The sequence below is a fragment of the Drosophila nasuta genome, chromosome 2R, assembly GCF_023558535.2.
Source record: "Drosophila nasuta strain 15112-1781.00 chromosome 2R, ASM2355853v1, whole genome shotgun sequence".
Classification (NCBI taxonomy): Eukaryota; Metazoa; Arthropoda; class Insecta; order Diptera; family Drosophilidae; genus Drosophila; species Drosophila nasuta.
Genome location: NC_083456.1, coordinates 752,656 through 772,010, shown reverse-complemented (window position 1 = coordinate 772,010; position 19,355 = coordinate 752,656). Strand labels below are relative to the sequence as shown.

Below are 19,355 nucleotides of genomic sequence, written 5' to 3'. Positions count from 1 at the left end.
TTATTGACACTCTTAATAAAGATTTTAAAAAAATGTATAATCAAGAAAAACGGCAAATAAACTCATTCATAATTAACATTGAACATTTTGCAGATTATATTGAAGATATTGAATTAGGACTACAACTAACATGCTTAGGAATTTTCAATCCAATATTACTTAAACATGACCAAATAGAACACAATAATCATGAAAAATTTATTATTATAAAAACTTCAGTCGCACCCATGCACAAATGAAATATTCTTAATGTTACATATTCCACTCAGTAATTTCGAAATCAACGCATTCTTAATAATACCATATCCACACGAGAATGGACAAATGATAAATAAAAATGTTGAAGGAAAATTTAACTTGCATAACAATTTGGCTTCAAACACCCTTTCTAAAATGATTATAAGCGATCATTGGATTGCAAACATTATAAATCATAAAACACCAATTTGTACATTCAACAAATACCGAAAACAATATCTTGTTCATGTAATATAATAATAACCTGGAATGTAACAAATGAAGCTCAACAATTCACAGCATTAATATTTATTGAATATAACGTTACTAAAATTGAGCACTTACTCGTATCACATATATAAATTAAAGAAATGAGTCTGTTCAATAATAAGGAAAACATAATTAAAGGGAATTCTTTAATCGCAATTGTATTACTATTAATCCTTATTGTCCATATATAAATACTACATAAGAAAATGAAAACATTTTTTAAAGCGACAATGAAAAACGAACCAGATACAAATGTAATCGAAGAACAGTCTCAAATTGTAAGCACGCATACACTTGTGTACCTCGAATTAAACGCATGAGGACAAGCTAATTACTATTAGTTGGGGGAGTAAGATATCCATTCCCCTCACAACTAAAATTAATAGACGAAATACCTAATATATTAAGTTAAGCATAAAGTCTAATTATATATAATTATGGTTTTCGTGTTACACGAGGGGTAAAAAAAAAAATAAAACAAACGATTTTATTTTAATTTACTTATAGACGAACTTTATTGGGATTTCTTGTCTGAAAAAAGTGTCTTTAAAAACTGACTTTACAATATATTGAGTTTGAAGAATAAAGTTCTTATTCTTCTTAGCATACTATGTGTAATTTTTTGTGTATGCGTTCGTGTTTTAATGCTGAGTCCTCAAATTGCAATGGAAAATTTTAATTCGAAAGTGGCCTGAAGTGGATCTTTTTGTTCGTCGCGACGAGATTATGTTTAGAATATGATCTTTATGTGAATGCAATAGGATCTTTTGAAAGATAGGGGAATAATTACGAGAATGTGTCACCTAAGAGAAATGAGTGTGATAGTGTATATGTCACTATATCATATGTATATTATTTATATTTTCTGCAATTCTGCTCTTTTTTCGTTTTTTCGTGATGGCTTCCAATGGCGAACGAAACAGTGCTTGAAGTAAATGATGGCCGGCGAGCTCCCTTGCTTCCAAGTGAGTTTGACTTCTTTAAAGCTAAATTGACCGGAGTGAATCGCTAATTGGCTGAACTAAACGCATTTTTAAATGAAGACCTCAGCACGTTCCATGAAGGGGATTTGCAGGTGCCAATGGAAACGGTGGAGCAGATGAACGCTGAGTTTTAATCCACTCAATCCAGTTTCGAAAAACTGGAATTGCTCGAGCTAGATGGAAATGCAAGATCGGATTTTGAGCAAATTTACTGGGAGGCATAGTCAAAGCTTTCAAGAAGGTTGCACATTTTCAATAATTCTCGATCTGAATGAGTAAATTCTACTGCAGTGCCATTGGATCAACATTATTTGCGTAGGTCGCGTCTGCCAGAGCTGTAGCTCCGGCCGGAATTAATTGCTATTTTCAAAACTTTAGTCGGATACTAGGAGGATCTGAGAAAGCTTGTGGAATTTCAGTTTCTCCGTGCTAGTCCGGAAGGTGCAGCATAGAGCATGAACTATGGGAAAGCGTTAGACTTGCTCACCAAAAGATAAAAAGCTGATTCATTTTCAGGCACACATACAGGCTATCAAGTGTTGAGAAAGGATCGGCTAATGGAGTCCATTTCTTGTCGAAGTGCTCATGACGCCTAGGCTTGACACCTCAACTGCGTCATAAAAAAACGAAACGGCTGGACCTATGTTTAAATTTTCTGCGAGATCATGGCTTGCAGCAATGCACTGCCAATACAATAATCTTTCATTGTTGCAAATGAATACAACCCAATAGTTTTGCCAATGCGCTCCACTAGTACAGCCAGTTGCGCAGCCCTCAAATTCATCTACGCTCATTTCCGCTTCAGCTATATTTCTAAGCCCCTATAAACAAGCCTACAGAATATATGTTGCTTTAAACGGCCATTGTATATGCAAAATGCCGCTCTGGAGTTTTCGTGCCATGCCGCGCATTGTAGGACTCTGCATCTCAGCTTAATTTCATCACAGCTCGACTTGCTAAGCAATTGCAGCTTAAAACGAGAGTTTTGTCTATCCCTTGACCAAACGGTTGATGTTGTAGCTCAGTCGCATAACATACAAGGCTTCATTCTCTGAGGTTGTCTCACAAACGATAACCGGTTACCAATCATTATTCAGCATGAACATAGAAAAATAGAACATACCGAAAAATCTACGACCCTTCATTTTTGAAATTCAAATTGAGAAGTTGCTTTGACTTAATTTGTGTTGTCCGAATTCGATTGCCTTTGAACCTGCCATCTTTTCAAAAGACCAGAATTGGGTGGGATCTGTCAGGTGACTGTTCAAATCTTTCGATCAAACTCTTCTCGATGGCTGCAATGCGATCGATATCACGATCGCTTGCTGTTGATGATGAAGATTGATAGTTGCTGTGGTTCTGCGACGGCAGTCTCACATGAAGACGGACTGTGCGAACTGCTTTATATCAGAGGAAATAATAGTCTATCTTCTGGTCAATATTTGGCTTGTTTTAATTTCGATGCACTAAGCGACTTGAATAATCGCCCTTTAAGTTTTAAATCCTTCGAAGTCAAATTAGAAAAGGTAAACTACTAATGTATGCTTCATTTCTACAGGAATACACGGATACAAAGTCGACAACGAGCCAGCGGGACTCCGGTTTTTACATTAACATTTCTACACCAAATTGGATCTTAACATATTTGCTAAAGGAAGAAAATAGTTGACGTTAATTTAAGACCGCTTGAATATCAATCAAGCATGTTATTATTTAAAAACAACTAATTTCTGACCCCTCCCAAATTTGGACCTATCGTACTTTTGTTGGAATAAAAAAAACTAGTTAAAAATACTTATATAATGAAGCGGTTGGCATTCATTTTATTAGGTTTAGGTTTAGATTTAGGTTGGACCGGCCGTCACTGCTAGGGACCAGTAGAGGTCCGTAGCCACCACCCGCCTGTCGCCATGAAGGCGGTTAACCCACCTGTGGAGCCGTGTTCACTGAGGTAAGGCCCTTCATAATAGCGTCAGTGGTGATGTTATTAAAGGCGTCTGAAATATCTAGAAAAGTACCCAAGGAATATTCTTTAAAGTGGTCTGCTTTTTCAATGGAGGCTATTAGAGAATAGAGTGCCGTTTCAGTAAACTTGCCTTTTGTGTACGCATGCTTCTGATGTGCAAATCAAGAAGCTTCTCCAAAGTTTTTAGCAGGAAAGAGGTTAGGCTGATTGGTCAGAAGTCATTTGGGACCACATGACTGCATTTGCCCGCCTTGGGCACGAAAATTACTTTTGAGGTCCTCCAAAGAGTTGGGATATAACACCATGCGAGACACGCCGAAAAGAGCAAAGGGTTCTCCATGAAGACCTTTAGATGACCGTATCATCTTCTTGCAGGACTTCAGGAGAGACCTGTACTCGTCCCAGACATAGATGTTGTCCGCCTTCTTAGCAAGTTGAAACATGCTAGTACCACACAGCGATGAGAGATTTCGGTTCCACCTGGGTGGCTTCGATCTTCTCTTCGGTCTTGAGAGCCTACAGGATTGGCGAAACGTGGAAAGTAGCCGAGGACATTAACAGTTGTTTCTAGGTCCTGTACCGAGTTGAAAGTGCTCGGCGGACCAAGAGACTTGGAAACGAGACTGGAGAATTTCACCCAGTTCGTGTAACGGGGATTTCTGAACGGCTCAGCCGTAGATACCCTGTTTAATGGAATGGTAAACTGGATGTACTTATGATCGGAGAAGGAGGGTCTATGCAGTACTCAACACTCCTCTACATTAGTACACTCAGTCGTAATGGTTAGGTCCAGCACTCTACGAGAGGTGGAGGGGACCATGTCCACCAATCACCGCAGCTCTTCAGGAGGAGCCGGTACATGGTGTAGCATGTAGCAGGATGCTAGCAACATACATCCTTCACAGCTCTCCACCACCACAACGGTTAGATCGTAGAGCTTTTGGACCCTTCCTTACAAGGATGGCAGTTTTCGATCTACTTACCAATGTCGGGACGTATAAATTGTAATTAGGCGACTTCAGCCCAGCGGCCGTGTGCTTGACACTATCCACGGTTCTTGGACCAAAGCCGCGTAGGCGGACTCTTCCTCCAGAGCGAGGAGTAGCTCCGCCGAAGCCGTTTTAGATTTGTGGAGGTTGAGCTGCAGTACACTCATTAGAGGTTTGCACACTTGCGGGGGGCCCGTCTGCATGGACGGTTCCTCCCCACCTCCTCCGTCTCGTCCGTCAAATTGAGGTTCAAAGTGGCGTCAGTCATGCTCTCTAGCCCGAGATCTGCCTCTACCTCCCCTGACCACAACGGGTTTTTTGAGGTTAAGATACACCCTCCCTAAGCCCTACGCCATCTTACCGTTGCGCTTATAAAGCAGATCCCTGGCCTCCTTATTGATCTGAATGATCACGTGCTGCCCACCACTGGATAAAGGTTCATCAACCTTCAGCACGGATCAATCACTCGTCGGAATGGCCGGGTTCTGCTTCCCAAGCAGTTGAAGCGCTCGCTCGCCCTGCGCGACTATAGGGAACAGGACCTTAGTCTTCGGAATGGACGGAATATTGTTCCTATCAACCACGTCCCCCTTGAGACCCTCCCACAAGCCGCCCAGTTTGGTGACGGTCGCCTTCAACTAAAGCAACGTTGGGACGTCCTTGCATGTTAGGATTTTGACGCCATTCATCCAGACCGTGCCTTCAAATGTAGGCATTGGGCTGTCTGGAGCACTCTCCATCCTAACAAACAATACGTCGACCAGCTTACTATGGGTTAACCGCCACCGCTCTTCAGACATTTTCCCGTTAGGTTCCCCTCTGTCAATGAGAGCAACGGCGAGATGCCGCCTGGCAGTTTCCGCAACCGTTGCTCTCTGTCTATGGGTGTTTCTGTTACTGTCTGTGTTCTTGTTGGTGGAGCCAGGTGCTCGCAGCCCCTTGCTCACTGGAGCCCTTTGCTTGGGACTCTCAGCAGACCGTTGGCGCTTGCTTGCCGTGGTCCACGGGTTGTTGGTTGTTACAGTATTGTTACAATTGACTTGGCCTGTACCCACCCCATCAGAGGTGTGACCGCTGGCGACACCCACAGAAGATCTCTCCCCCCCGTGCCTGGCGGTGGTTGGAGTCTCGTTTTCCACCGACGTCTAGGCTGACATCCCAGCCCGATTTTTTAAAATGCTCCATACGAGACATTGGCTAATTTTGTTCTTGGGAGCCCCCATAGCGTTTTCAGTCTGACCGCCGGACACCTCGTACCATGGATTCTGCTTCTTATCTACAGACAGATGCCTGAAAGATAGGGAGCAGAGCCCTCAACTACGATCGGCAGTACCTGAAACGTCGGCGCATAGTAGAGATCTGCTACCCGATGACAATGAGGTTATGCAGATCATAGCTTTGCTTACATCAGTCCAAGGTAATTTATATTTATATTTTGTTAAAATTGGGTAAAATATATTTTTTAATAATTGATCTGTTTATGTTAGTTACAAAACTTTATTTGCGAGAAAGAGAAAAAGCAAATATATTTCTTTCAGGGAAAAACATTAATTGTAAAGACCCGTGATATCAAGTAATAAACACGCACTTTGTGGTACTTAAATTTCGTTTATTTTATTTCTTTACTTCACGCACGTCTGTCGCGCTCGCTCACTTATGTTGAACTAACTCTCGTCTCTCTTGACACTCATCGCTCGTGTCCGCTGCTAGCATCGTCGCTCTCCTTGGCGATCTCGCTGCTCTGTGCAGATTCCCACATCCCTCCTTTATTAACAAGTTTGAGCTTCAACGGTTGATGTAAACTTTCCGCCAACCGCTCCGTTCGATGTTCCTTGTTTTCCCCATCTTCCTGGTAGTCCTGTACCGATGTCCTATTATCTCGAGCGTTACCTAAAGGAGAAATTACAGATGCCGTTGCCTCGCTTGTCGTTATTGGAATCTTCTTGACATGGGACACGTTCCTAATAAGTGTCTTACCCGTAATTTTAATAATATTATTGTTTCTTTCTACTACTTCATATTCGGTGTCGCCAAAAGTTGGAGTTAATTTGTTTGTGAAAATTACATTTTTCAAAACACCTTATCCCCCACCTTTATTTCGATTTCTTTAGCCCCTCTCTTTTTGTCTGCCTGTTCTTTCCCTTTTTGTTTTAGTATACAATCTCTATCCCTTTCAGCCGAGTCTGTAAATTGTTCATCAATGTCATCTATACATGGAACTTTGTCGCGAACGACCCTATTGAACATAAGCTGAGTTGGAGCTACTCCTGTAGTCCCGTGTGGCGTCACGTTGTGCATGAGTACGAACTTCTGAATCTCCTCTTTGTAATTATTTGAATTTGAATACGCGATTTTTAATCGTTTCACTAAAGATCTATTCATGTTTTCTACCTCCCCATTAGCCTGAGGCCAATAGGGTGGTGTCTTCACCTGCTCTATTCCGCAAATTTTGCAATATTCCGCGAATTCTGAGCTGATATATTGTCGACCGTTGTCAGTTCTTAAGTATTTTGGATAACCTAATCTACAAAATATTTCCTTCATTACTTCAATGAGGCTAGCTGACGAAATAGAGCCTAAAAATTTAAATTCCATATAGCGAGAGTAGTAGTCTATAAAAATCAGGATGAACTCGTTATTGGGTAAAGGACCCAGCAAGTCGGACGCTACCCAAATCCATGGGCCAGTTGGAAATGGATTTCTATCCATGGGCGCTGGTCTGGCTGGTTGAGAAACCAGGAGGCAATCTTTGCAGCGTTTTACGAATTTTTCAGCGTCGCGGTCGATCCGAGGCCACCAAATTTTCGATCTTAACCGCCTTTTCATGGCCGATTCTCCTGGGTGCCTTCATGAGCCAGCTCAAGAATCCGATTTCGAAGTGATGTTGGAATAACGATACGATTACCACGCAGAAGGAGAGGTCCTATTGTTGACAACTCATACCGGAATGGATAAAATTGCTTTGGGGACTCCGATTTCCACTCGTCGTTCTCTACACAGGCCATCGCATCAATGATTTCTTCGTCTTTCACCGAGTCCTTAGCAATTTCCGAGATGGTCATCGATTTTGGAATACTGTTTTCGATGATATGCAGGATACTGTATTCGGTTTCTCTTTCACAAGTGTTGGGTGGTGTTAGCGGACAAAGTCGTGATAACGCATCAGAAATGTTCTATTTTCCTGCTTTGTACACTACTTTAAAATCGTATGACTGCAGACGTAGGAGCCACCTCTCTATACGAGCTGGTGGTTTCGATGTTGGTTTGAAAATTGCTTCCAAAGGTTTGTGGTCGGTCACCAGTTCAAATCGAAGTCCAGCCAGGTAGTAATAAAATCGCTCTACCGCCCAGACTAGGGCCAGACTTTCTTTCTCCGTTTGTGAATAACGTTTCTCAACATCCGATAATGCTCGGCTTGCAAATGAAATAATTAAGGGATCATTGTTAGCCGAGAACTGCAATAAAACTGCTCCGAGTGCTACAGGACTGGCATCTGCTATGAGACGGGTGCGATTTCCAGGGTTGAAATATTGAAGATTTGGCACATATGCCAGTCGATTCTTTAAGTTGAGAAAAGCGTTTTTCTCTGTTTCGCCCCAGCTGAATTTCGTGTCCTTCTTTAAAAGTTGACATAGAGGTTCCGTACAGTCTGCTAGATCAGGAATAAATTTCCCTAAATACGTCACCAGACCGAGAAAACTTCGTATCTCCTCTTTATTGATTGGCTCTCGAAATGCTTTAATAGCATCAACTTTATCGGGATCGACTTCAATGCCTCTATCGGAAAGAATGTGGCCAAGAAATTTAAGTTGTTTGCTTTTCCAAACGCATTTTTGGTCATTAAGCAGTACGTTGTTTTCCCTGAATACCTTGCAGACATCTCTTACGGTTTTGTCATGTTCCTCTTGACTTTCTCCGAAGATAATAACGTCGTCGATGTAGTTCATAACATTTCGAAAATCTACTTACAGCTGCTCGAGATGACGTTGAAAAATTTCTGGAGCAGAATTTACTCCGAACATCAGTCTTTTATATCGAAAAAGTCCCATTGGTGTTATAAAGGTTGTGATTTCCCTGCTGTCTTCATCCAGTTCCAGCTGATGATAAGCGTCTTTCAAGTCTAAGCGCGAAAAGAATCGTGCACCTTTAAGTTTGGTCATAAAAGATTCAAATGTTGGTAATGGATACATTTCTCGACGAATTGCCTTGTTCGCCAGACGCATATCCACGCAGAGTCGAATATCGCCATTCTCCTTAAACGCCAGGACAATTGGGGAGATCCATCGACTCGGACTCGTAACAGATTCAATAATGTCTCGCCTCAAAGCTTCATCCAGCTTCGCTGCAACTTTATCTTCAAGTGCCACTGGGATCCTCCGCACCGGCTGCTGAACAGGCTTGATTTGTGGATCAATGCACAGCTTTATTTCGACACCTTTCCATTTGGGAAATGGTGCGGTCGTTTCAACCCGATTGACACTTAGGCCAAGACGAAGAACATTTAGCTTTATGGCTGTCTCACGCCCCAGTAATGACTGTCGTCCATTTTTAATAAAAAAAAATGTAGCAATCACCTCGACATCTGGTACCGCTGATATCGGTGCTTCAAAAACACAAATTACTTCTAGTAATTGATCAGAAGCATATCCTCGGAATTGTTTTTGTGAATGTGATCTCACATTAAACACCGCCGGGGTTTTCCTTTTCAGTGTTTCCCAGTCTATATGGCTGATGAGGTTGAATCGCGAACCAGAATCGATAATAAGAGAAACTTCTTGGCCTCCAATTTTGCAGCTGATAAGCTCTTCTTCCTCGTCGCTGCATATTCTAAAGCAATTCGAGCTTTCCTTATTCCTTTTGAAATCAGGTCGACCCTCTCCAGCACAATCGTCATCTAGTCGACGCTTGAGGTTTCCATTTTTAGGCTGAGGATATTGTTTCGACTTGCATTTGCGTGCAAAATGCCCTATTTTCGAGCATTTATTGCATTTGGCGAGTCGCGCCGGGCAAACGGGATCACTATTGCCATGACCCATCCGACCACACCTAGAACATTCCACTCCCGGTTTTGCTTTACGAGCCACAATTTTGTTTATTGCCTCAACGGTTGGCTTCTGCATGGCTTCGGCTTGTTTGTTAATTTGCTCCTCGACTTGACACGCCTCAATAATCTCGTCTAGGGAGTGCTCTTTACTCAGAAGTTTCTTCTTTAATTCAGGAGATGCCCACGAGTCCAGTATTTTGGCCTTAAGACAGATTTCCTCGATTTCCTTTTTCGATTCGCCAAAGAAGCATTTATACATTTGTTGTCGTAGCCGAAGAATAAATTTCGAGAAATTTTCCCCTTCCTGTGGAGCCAAATTGCGAAAAAGGTGTCGTTCGAACGTGGAATTTTGCTTAGGTGAATTAAAATACCGCAAACATCATTGTCCAGCTTTTCATCATATTCAATTATTGCGCCTGGTAGTGAGTATGCAACAGTCTGCAACTGTACTCCACCCAAATGAAGTAGTTTTGTTCTCTTGGTTTTTGGTGACTCAATTTGGTCAACCTCCATAGCTATGGTGAACGCTCTTAACCATTTTTCCCATTCATTTCTGAGCACCGATTTTTCAATCGTGTCACATAGAAATGGTTTAAGAATATTATCAGTCATCTTATCTGAAACACAAGATTTTATTATAAGTAAATATTGGCTTGTTATTACTCAGCCTTTTACATGTTTTCTTTTTGTCGACTTGTATTTTATACACGATCGATTTAATATTTGGCTTACGCAAGACGAAACTCTTTCGCACAGCCTTCTCTTTGTACGTACATATGTATATTCGTACTTATTTGCATCTGTATATGTAGCTTGCATAGGTTTATCTCCCACACTCAGCCTTTTCCATATACAATGTCTCTCTTAATATTTTGGCTTGTATGACACCCAGCCTCTCTTTGTTAGAATAATTTCACTCTCTTTGGCTCACATACAAACGTGTGTACGTTGCCGCGATGGACTTGTTAAATTTAACACTTCATCATTTTCTCCTTCTCTTTCCTTTTACTCTATGCTTAGAGATTTCGTCTTGCGTGGAGAACATCGTCTCTGAGAGCGAAGCCTCTCACGCCAACATAGACACAAAAGCCGTTATTTTTCGTTTTGTGTTCTACTTTCGCCCTCCTTTTTCGTTCGTTTTCATGTACCTACATTGGAATTATATTCCAATTCACTGGAATTGAGTTTCACTTAGAAATAGTAAATTTCAAAATGCACTTATAAATTCAATTCCTATTTATTTTGCACAAGATAGTAAATTTACCTCGTCGCCAATGTAAAGACCCGTGATATCAAGTAATAAACACGCACTTTGTGGTACTTAAATTTCGTTTATTTTATTTCTTTACTTCACGCACGTCTGTCGTGCTCGCTCACTTATGTTGAACTAACTCTCGTCTCTCTTGACACTCATCGCTCGTGTCCGCTGCTAGCATCGTCGCTCTCCTTGGCGATCTCGCTGCTCTGTGCAGATTCCCACATTAATCATTTATGCAAGATGATTTTTCAGGTTGTTTACTTCTGATCGAAACACAATTCATCTGTTTCAGCATTAACAAATGAGACGATCGCGCAGATCACGCTCCTTCACCTCGGTGCTGTTGCGCAGCGATTGCAGCACGTTGCCTAGCTCCTTGACCCGCTCCAGCGCCTCCTGATCACGAATGCGTGTCTGCAGCTGCAGCACTTGCCGCTCGGCGGCATTCAGCTGATCCTGCTTGTGACGCAGATGATGGGCCATTTGGTGGTGATACGATTGCAGCGCCTGTCTCTTCTCCTCATCTTTAGCCTGCAGCTGGGATTCGAGCTCAAGGAAACGCTCCTTGGCCAGCAGCTGCACTTCCTGCATTTTGTCGTATGCTTCTTCCAGCTTGCTGCGTTGCAGATGCTCCAACTCTTGCTGACGCTGCGTCCATTCCACATCTCTGTCGTGCAACTGCTGTTGCAGCTCTTCGCAATTGCGCTGCGCCTGCTGCAGCACGGCATTTGTCTCGGCCAGCGACAGGTCAACTTGTCCATCTGCTTGGACATGCACTGCACAACACTGGCGACATGCACTGCACAACACTGGCGAGCCCCATCCGTTGGCATTGCTGCTGTTCGTTACTATCATCAGAAACCCTTTTCGCTGCCATCAATGCTGTGAGCCACCGTCTCCACCACCAGCAACTATCCAACCAAGGCGGATCTTCTGAAGAATCGGCAATCCATCTCCAAGGTCAATTTGTCCGTCACATAACAAGCCATAGAATAGGCTTGCACCAATCAGCAGGTCCACGCGCTGCGGGCGACGGAATCGCCGAACCGTCGATATCAATGGCAAAATTCGGATGGCTGTTAGTGATTGTTGACGTCACAACAGCTTGGAGACTGACAGAGTAGTCAGAGATGCAAGAACGCATATAAACATTTACTGTGCATCCTTCAACAGAAACGTCTGTATCCCCGAGGCCAGAAACCATAGCATCTGATAGTGTCCGCTTTAACTCTAGCTGTTGGGCTAAATGGGACGTCATCATGTGGATTTGCGAACCAGAATCAAGCAGAGCACAACAAGGAACGAACGACCCAGCACGACTCTTAAGCAAAACAACAACCCAAGAGCGCAGCATCAGAACGAAGAGATTGGGCAGCAAGAGACGTAGAAGCTTGAGGCTGCAGAGCGGCAGACGAATCAGCTGACGAGGCTCGTTGCGATGTCTCGAAATGCAACAACGAATGATGCCGTCCACCACAGTTACGGCAAGCGCCAGATGTGCAGGATCGAGTTTGGTGTACTTTCTTGAAACAGTTAAAGCAGAGAGCGAGCTTCTTCACTTCTTTCTGCCTCAAGAAGGGAGACAAATTTGCAAATACGGGCAGGAATATATGCCGTGACCAGGCGCGTCACAAAACATACAAACATTTGCCCTGCTGGGGCTAGTTTGGGCCACAAACGCCTTCCTGCTGCCGTTATGGCTAAAGTTCCTTCCCAACTGTGAGCCTGCTGTGTGAATGACCATAGCGTACTGAAGACTTTCCAGCTTCCGACATCTTTCGTCCAGAAACGTGAAAAACTCAGTAGCAGTCGGCACTTTATCGGCGGCAGAGTTGTCCAATGCCCTGCTATCCTCCCACGCCGCCTGAGTTTTCATATCCAGCGTTTGCAGCAGCACGTAAATGAGAATGCTGTTTGCAATTTCCTCTGGACGGCCCACAGTCTTTAATGCCCCCATGTGAACATAACTTTATCACAAAACTCATGAAGTTTTGTGGCCACGGATGTTCCTGCCTCCACCTTCTTGGTACCCAAAAGATCCTTGATGTGTGACTGGAACACAAGACAGTTGTTGTTAAACCGATTATCCAATATATCCAGAGCCACACGATAATTGGGCCTCGATATCTCCAACGACCGAACTGCATCCAGCGCTGGACCAGTTAAATACGATAGCAGATGCTGAAACTTTTCAACATCATCTAAGTCGTTGTCCTTGTCAATGACAGACTCGAACATTGACCAAAAACTCGCGTATTCCGTATAACCTCCACCGAACGTGGGAAGTTTGAGCCGTCCACCACAGTTACGGCAAGCGCCAGATGTGCAGGATCGAGTTTGGTGTACTTTCTTGAAACAGTTAAAGCAGAGAGCGAGCTTCTTCACTTCTTTCTGCCTCAAGAAGGGAGACAAATTTGCAAATACGGGCAGGAATATATGCCGTGACCAGGCGCGTCACAAAACATACAAACATTTGCCCTGCTGGGGCTAGTTTGGGCCACAAACGCCTTCCTGCTGCCGTTATGGCTAAAGTTCCTTCCCAACTGTGAGCCTGCTGTGTGAATGACCATAGCGTACTGAAGACTTTCCAGCTTCCGACATCTTTCGTCCAGAAACGTGAAAAACTCAGTAGCAGTCGGCACTTTATCGGCGGCAGAGTTGTCCAATGCCCTGCTATCCTCCCACGCCGCCTGAGTTTTCATATCCAGCGTTTGCAGCAGCACGTAAATGAGAATGCTGTTTGCAATTTCCTCTGGACGGCCCACAGTCTTTAATGCCCCCATGTGAACATAACTTTATCACAAAACTCATGAAGTTTTGTGGCCACGGATGTTCCTGCCTCCACCTTCTTGGTACCCAAAAGATCCTTGATGTGTGACTGGAACACAAGACAGTTGTTGTTAAACCGATTATCCAATATATCCAGAGCCACACGATAATTGGGCCTCGATATCTCCAACGACCGAACTGCATCCAGCGCTGGACCAGTTAAATACGATAGCAGATGCTGAAACTTTTCAACATCATCTAAGTCGTTGTCCTTGTCAATGACAGACTCGAACATTGACCAAAAACTCGCGTATTCCGTATAACCTCCACCGAACGTGGGAAGTTTGAGCTCGGGTAGACGACGTCTATTAGCGCGGGCACCGAGGCCATTAGCCGAAGGATCGATGGTCTCATCACGCCGCAATGTGGACGACCGAATCAATTGGCGTTCACGACTGTCAAATTGCGCTCGAGCACGCGATTTCACTTCAAGAAAACGCTCATCGAAATTGTCCCGCGTTTCACTACCGATCTCATTATAGTCGATCTCCTCTAACGCATTCTGAGCTAAGTCAAATGAAGCTTGAGCACGTTCTAATAGCTCCAAACGTACTGCTAATTGAGATGAATTAAACGGAGCTAGCTTAGCTTCAGAAAGCGACGCATCGAGTCTTACAAGTCTATCATAGAGCGATAAAACCTTCCGCTTGAAAAACCGCGCGCGATGTTCGACAGTAGTCGCTTGCTCGTTTATAGAATTTTCCATTGTTAGCAGTAAACCGCACTTGTGCTAAATGGCAATTGCTCACTTTGTATGTCAAATTTACTGTACAGCGCAGCAACAAAAACGCGTCAAAACCGCGATTACAAACGCGCGCGGTTTGCTTAACCTCGCGCGCGAGTTGCTTAAGCACAGCAGCAGTTCAAAGTTAATCAGTTGATTAGCTGATTTAAATCACACAAACCGAAAGCATAAGAGAGGGCAGCAAGATTAAATGCACGCAGCTGTGACAGCGGAGTAGCGGAGAGCATGGACAAGCGACGGAGAGCGGAGAAGGTACGCAAGCAACGGAGCAACGGCGAACATGCGCAAACAACGGAGAATGGAAGAATAGAAATGCACCGCTCTTTTAAATATATGTATATGCATATGTATGTACATATATATCTCTTCGCACTCTCGAGCACTTTGCACTTTGAATGTTTCACTAATTGCTATTGTTTATTAGGCACTTCAATAATTATTTATGCAAAATCAATTGCATTCACAACACTAAGCGAGAGTATACGTATCACGCCACAAAGCTTTTTAGTAGCTTTATTTTGCACGTCTATTGTTTATAAATAAAACACGCGAATTTCAATTAATTTGTTTATTGATATGGTACATATCTGCATATATGTAACCACTTAATATTCATTTGCCGTGACTGGAGCAAGGGTCCATCTTCGCCACGGACAAGATTACAATTCAAGAGTAAAAGGCAATTAGCCGATCGAACTGCAAGCGATCGCTAACAGAGAGCACACAGCATTGCATTAACAGACGCCGACAGATATTTTATTCTTCTTTTTATTGTAATAAATTTAAAATTTTATTTCTAAATACATTGTTTAGGATCGATTCTCTAAATTAACATTTTTAAAATTTTTTTTATTTTTGTGAGCGAACAGTGTAGAAATGACAGGAACATGTATCGAGTACATTCTCCACATCATTATGAGCCCAAGAGCAGGATGTGAAATGTAGTTCATGGGCATTACAATCCAACGGATCATCACATATTCTATTATTAAAATATTTTAATGATTTTGTTAGATATTCCATGTGTTCAGGAAAAATTGTATCCTTAAACATTTCCATAAAATAATTTATTCCGGCTATAAGTTCTTTTATTGCAATATGAGTTGTGGAGTTGGTTTTGTTATCAGACAAGTACATTTTAAAATTTCTTTCGATTCGTAGACGTCTACTTGTAATGATTTCCAAAAGGTAAATGAAGAAATATTTTCAGAAATCATTATACGATAAATTGAACTAATCCAGTCAGTCGGGTATATTCCACTAGACGATCGTTAATGAGAAGGAAATATACCTATGCACAGTGGGCGATTTGGTCTCGCTAGCGGCATTTAATTTAAATTTTCAAATTTAAAAAACCCGTAATATTTTTTCACATATCGATAACAGATGCTTTGATTAGTTTTTAAAAACTCTACGATAAGCTGATCATCAGCTGTGAACGGACAAACACACCATATGATTTTGCAATGAGCTCTACAAAATTCTTTCTTTTTTCGCGCATTGATTTCAAGTTCCTCGGAAATTTACAATTTTTATTGAATTTGTTATAAGTTTGGCTTTTTATTATCTTCAAGGTATGTATTACAAAAAAAATCAATGTTTGTGACCGGTCTATAAATGTGTAGCTCATAAAACGTAATGGTAATTCAGCGTATTAACAACGAGTCCGGATTAGCGTACACCTGTCTTTCGTGGAGTCGAACTTACTGGATTCAAGTGGATTCAGTCTAACTCTTTTATTAGCCGAAAGTGTAAATCAGTGGCGTCCAAAATGTGTAATATGAACTGCTATTACCTGCTAGCCTTCAAACTATGGTACTTTTGAGGCACAGTGTTAGTACCAAAAAAGGGATATTTTTTTAGTCTGACACTCAGAAGTCATCCCATTTTTTCACCTCATCCCATCATTTTTTATATAAAGTTAATATATGAAATTTGTTAATTTAAGTTTAATTAAAATAAAAGTAAAACAAAACTTTATATTTAACAAAATTTTTTTTTTAAATTTAAAAAAAATTAAAAAAAAATTTTTTAACTTAAAAAATCTATGACTTTTCTCTGATCAGTGAAAAATAAGTAAGAAAGCTACAGTCGAGTGTACTCGACTGTGAGATACCCGCTACCCATTTTGAATAAAAGAAATATATTTTGCGATATTTTTCTCAAAAAATACCGAATATACCGCAAAAAATACTAAAAATATACCAAATGGCATATTTGGTATATCGATATAGTACCGCATTGAAAATATGTCAAAGACGGCACAATGTACCAGATTGTCGTCCAAAGCAACTAAGATCCCTAGTAAGTAGGCGTTTTTGCCCATACAAAAGTATTTCTTTAATAACTTCCACAATTTTTATCTGATCGCAACCAAATTTTTAGGAATCATAACTACTATAGTAATTATTGTATATATATGAAATTCGCAACTCTAGCTTTAAAATTACGCATGTTATTCGATTTTTTTGATTTGCGGGGGCGGAAGTGGGCGTGGCAAAAATTTGAAACAAACTTGATCTGCGTGCAAGCATAACAAATGCTGTCGAAAAAAAATTATAGCTCTATCTCTTATAGTCTCTGAGATCCAGTGTTTCATACGGACGGACGGACAGACACACAGACGGACATGGCTAGATCGTCTCGGCTGTTGACGCTGATCAAGAATATATATACTTTATAGGGTCGGAGATGCCTCCTTCTACCTGTTACATACATTTCCTGCCGGCACAAAGTTATAATACCCTTCTACCCTATGGGTTGCGGGTATAAAAACCTACTGAAGACATCTATTTTAGTATAGAAGTTATTAATTAAATGCCGCTAGCGAGACCAAATCGCCCACTGTGGTGTGGTCCTAGATAGCAAACTGACATGGAAGCTCAACTTGCTAGAAAGGGTGAAGAAGGCCACTGGAGCCTTGTACATGCCGAAAAAGATGCTTAGCTGCACTTGGGGCCTGTCTCCTAATCCTATGTGGTGGATATACATCTCAGTTGCTCGCTTTATCCTCACCTATGGTATTCTAGTGTAGTGCCAGGCCACGGAAAAAAGGACGTACCTATCCATCATGGAAAGGACACAGCGTCAAGCGCTACCGTGTGTCACAGGCGCTATCAGGTCGACGCCTACTAAAGCCCTCGAGGTAATAGCTGGTATCGAACCGTTGAACCTATACGCGCATTCCATAGCCGCAAAATAGTCCCTTAGGATTCCTGCAACAGGCAATCTGGATCTACTAGGCTACGGTCACAGCGCCATTAGTAGGGAGACAAGTATAGACTTGGACTGTACTATCCCCCTTACCAGTACTGACCACATAAACACGATATTCGTGGAACCGGACTGCTAGCGGGAAGGGTTATGCATTCCCGAAGCCCTCAACTTCTTCACCGACGGGTCGAAGATGGATGAAGGAGTCGGTGCGGACGTATACTGCCCAGACCCGGTCTCCAAACACTCCTATAAACTCCCTGACCATTGCAGCATCTTCCAGGCGAAAGTTTTTGCCATTGGCAAGGCTGCAGAAGTGGCTCGGGGTTTACAACACAATCACAACTCAATTCATATTTTTGTTGACAGCCAGGCTGCAATAAGATCAATGCACTCTGATGTGGTCAAGTCCAAAATTATCCTGGATAGCAGAAGAGCAATAGAGTCGCTAAACGCTTTTGCCAAAAATGCATGCATACTGTGCGACTTCTGAAACGAAGATACGCTCCACTGGTACAGCTACGGACCTCCACTGGTCTATACTTTGTCCCGTACAGGGGCAGCCGGTCCTACCTATACCTATACCTAATATCTGCAAGCCGTGGACGTTCTCTATTTGCAGCTAGCATATCTTTCCATACATGATGAGTCCCCTGTACCATCGAGCTGCGATATTAAAGTAGAAGTTTAGAACCACTTTTGACTACATTTTGAACTTTTGAACATTTTAATTTTAGTAGTGTCGCTTGGAGGGGTACTTTCCAACTAATGCTCTGTATATCAATTTTATTTGAATCACCTCCGACTGTTTTTATAAACATATCGTCCGTATTGTTAGCTAGCAAGAGACTGAGTTCATGTTTACAAGTTAATATAACTTTTTTATGATCTTCAGCGAATCCCATTAGCATTTTCAGTAGTATAGAAAAGCTGAAATGTCCTCCGGAAGTCATAGTCTCTCCTCTACTCCGCCCGGCATTACGATGAAGTAGAGCTTCCTGTTGGCCTATAGATAAAAAGTTTTTCAGAGATGTTGTAATACCGGTAAATTGTATCATATCCAGTTCGCATTCGATCAATTCATATCTTATTTCATCCAAAAATTAGGCCACGCAATTATTTTTAAGCAAGCCGGTAACATCATTTGTGTTAGTTGTACTCGTATTTTGGTTAGTTATTTTATTAAGTGTCCCTTCAAAGTGGAGAAAACTCTCAGACGGAAAAAAAAAATTTCATTCATTTGAAATGACGTTATTTGTTAATGATAGTGCAGGTTGGGGATATGATGCTCCTCGAGATGATAATGATGATTTTTTCATGTCAATTTTACATTTAGTAATGGGAGTTGTGAGGTGATGTGCCGGCTTTTTATTATAAATAATCATTCTGAATTAATAATTGATTAATTCTCCCTCCTGATCAGTTATCCGTATTTTGAGCGTGTTTATTTCTCTAGTGTTGATAGCTAAATAATTCAAATTTCATGGTGTAATGCTCATTTTATATTCTGGACATTGATTCCAAATTCATGAAGCACGTGATTTGGTCTATTACTCACATACATTTCATTATTGTGCGGTTTTAGAATATGTTTACCAAATCCAAATAGTTTTCCAATACTTCATTCGCGATTAAAAAAATACTGTTTCTTTTCTATTGGTAACTTGATCTTTCAGTGTATTGTTGTTGGTTTCAATTTTTAACGAATCATAGGAACATCAATAATAAATGTTGCAATATCTTCGAGTTCATATGATCCAACAGGTAATTCTACAACTTTATTTCCAATATGAAATAGATTGTTCCCTCTATCAACGTTTG

General features: G+C 41.7%; 1 protein-coding gene across 1 annotated transcript; it reads right to left on the bottom strand.

Annotated features, from left to right (window-relative positions):
• Positions 1–7,215: 7,215 nt before the first annotated feature.
• LOC132787789 (uncharacterized protein K02A2.6-like) lies at positions 7,216–9,748 on the bottom strand. Its single transcript, XM_060795085.1, has 3 exons — positions 8,415–9,748; positions 7,442–7,559; positions 7,216–7,368 (listed from the first exon to the last, which is right to left on the bottom strand). Exons 1-3 carry the CDS (start codon positions 9,746–9,748, stop codon positions 7,216–7,218), a joined length of 1,605 nt encoding a protein of 534 aa, XP_060651068.1.
• Between the last annotated feature and the right edge of the window lie 9,607 nt (positions 9,749–19,355).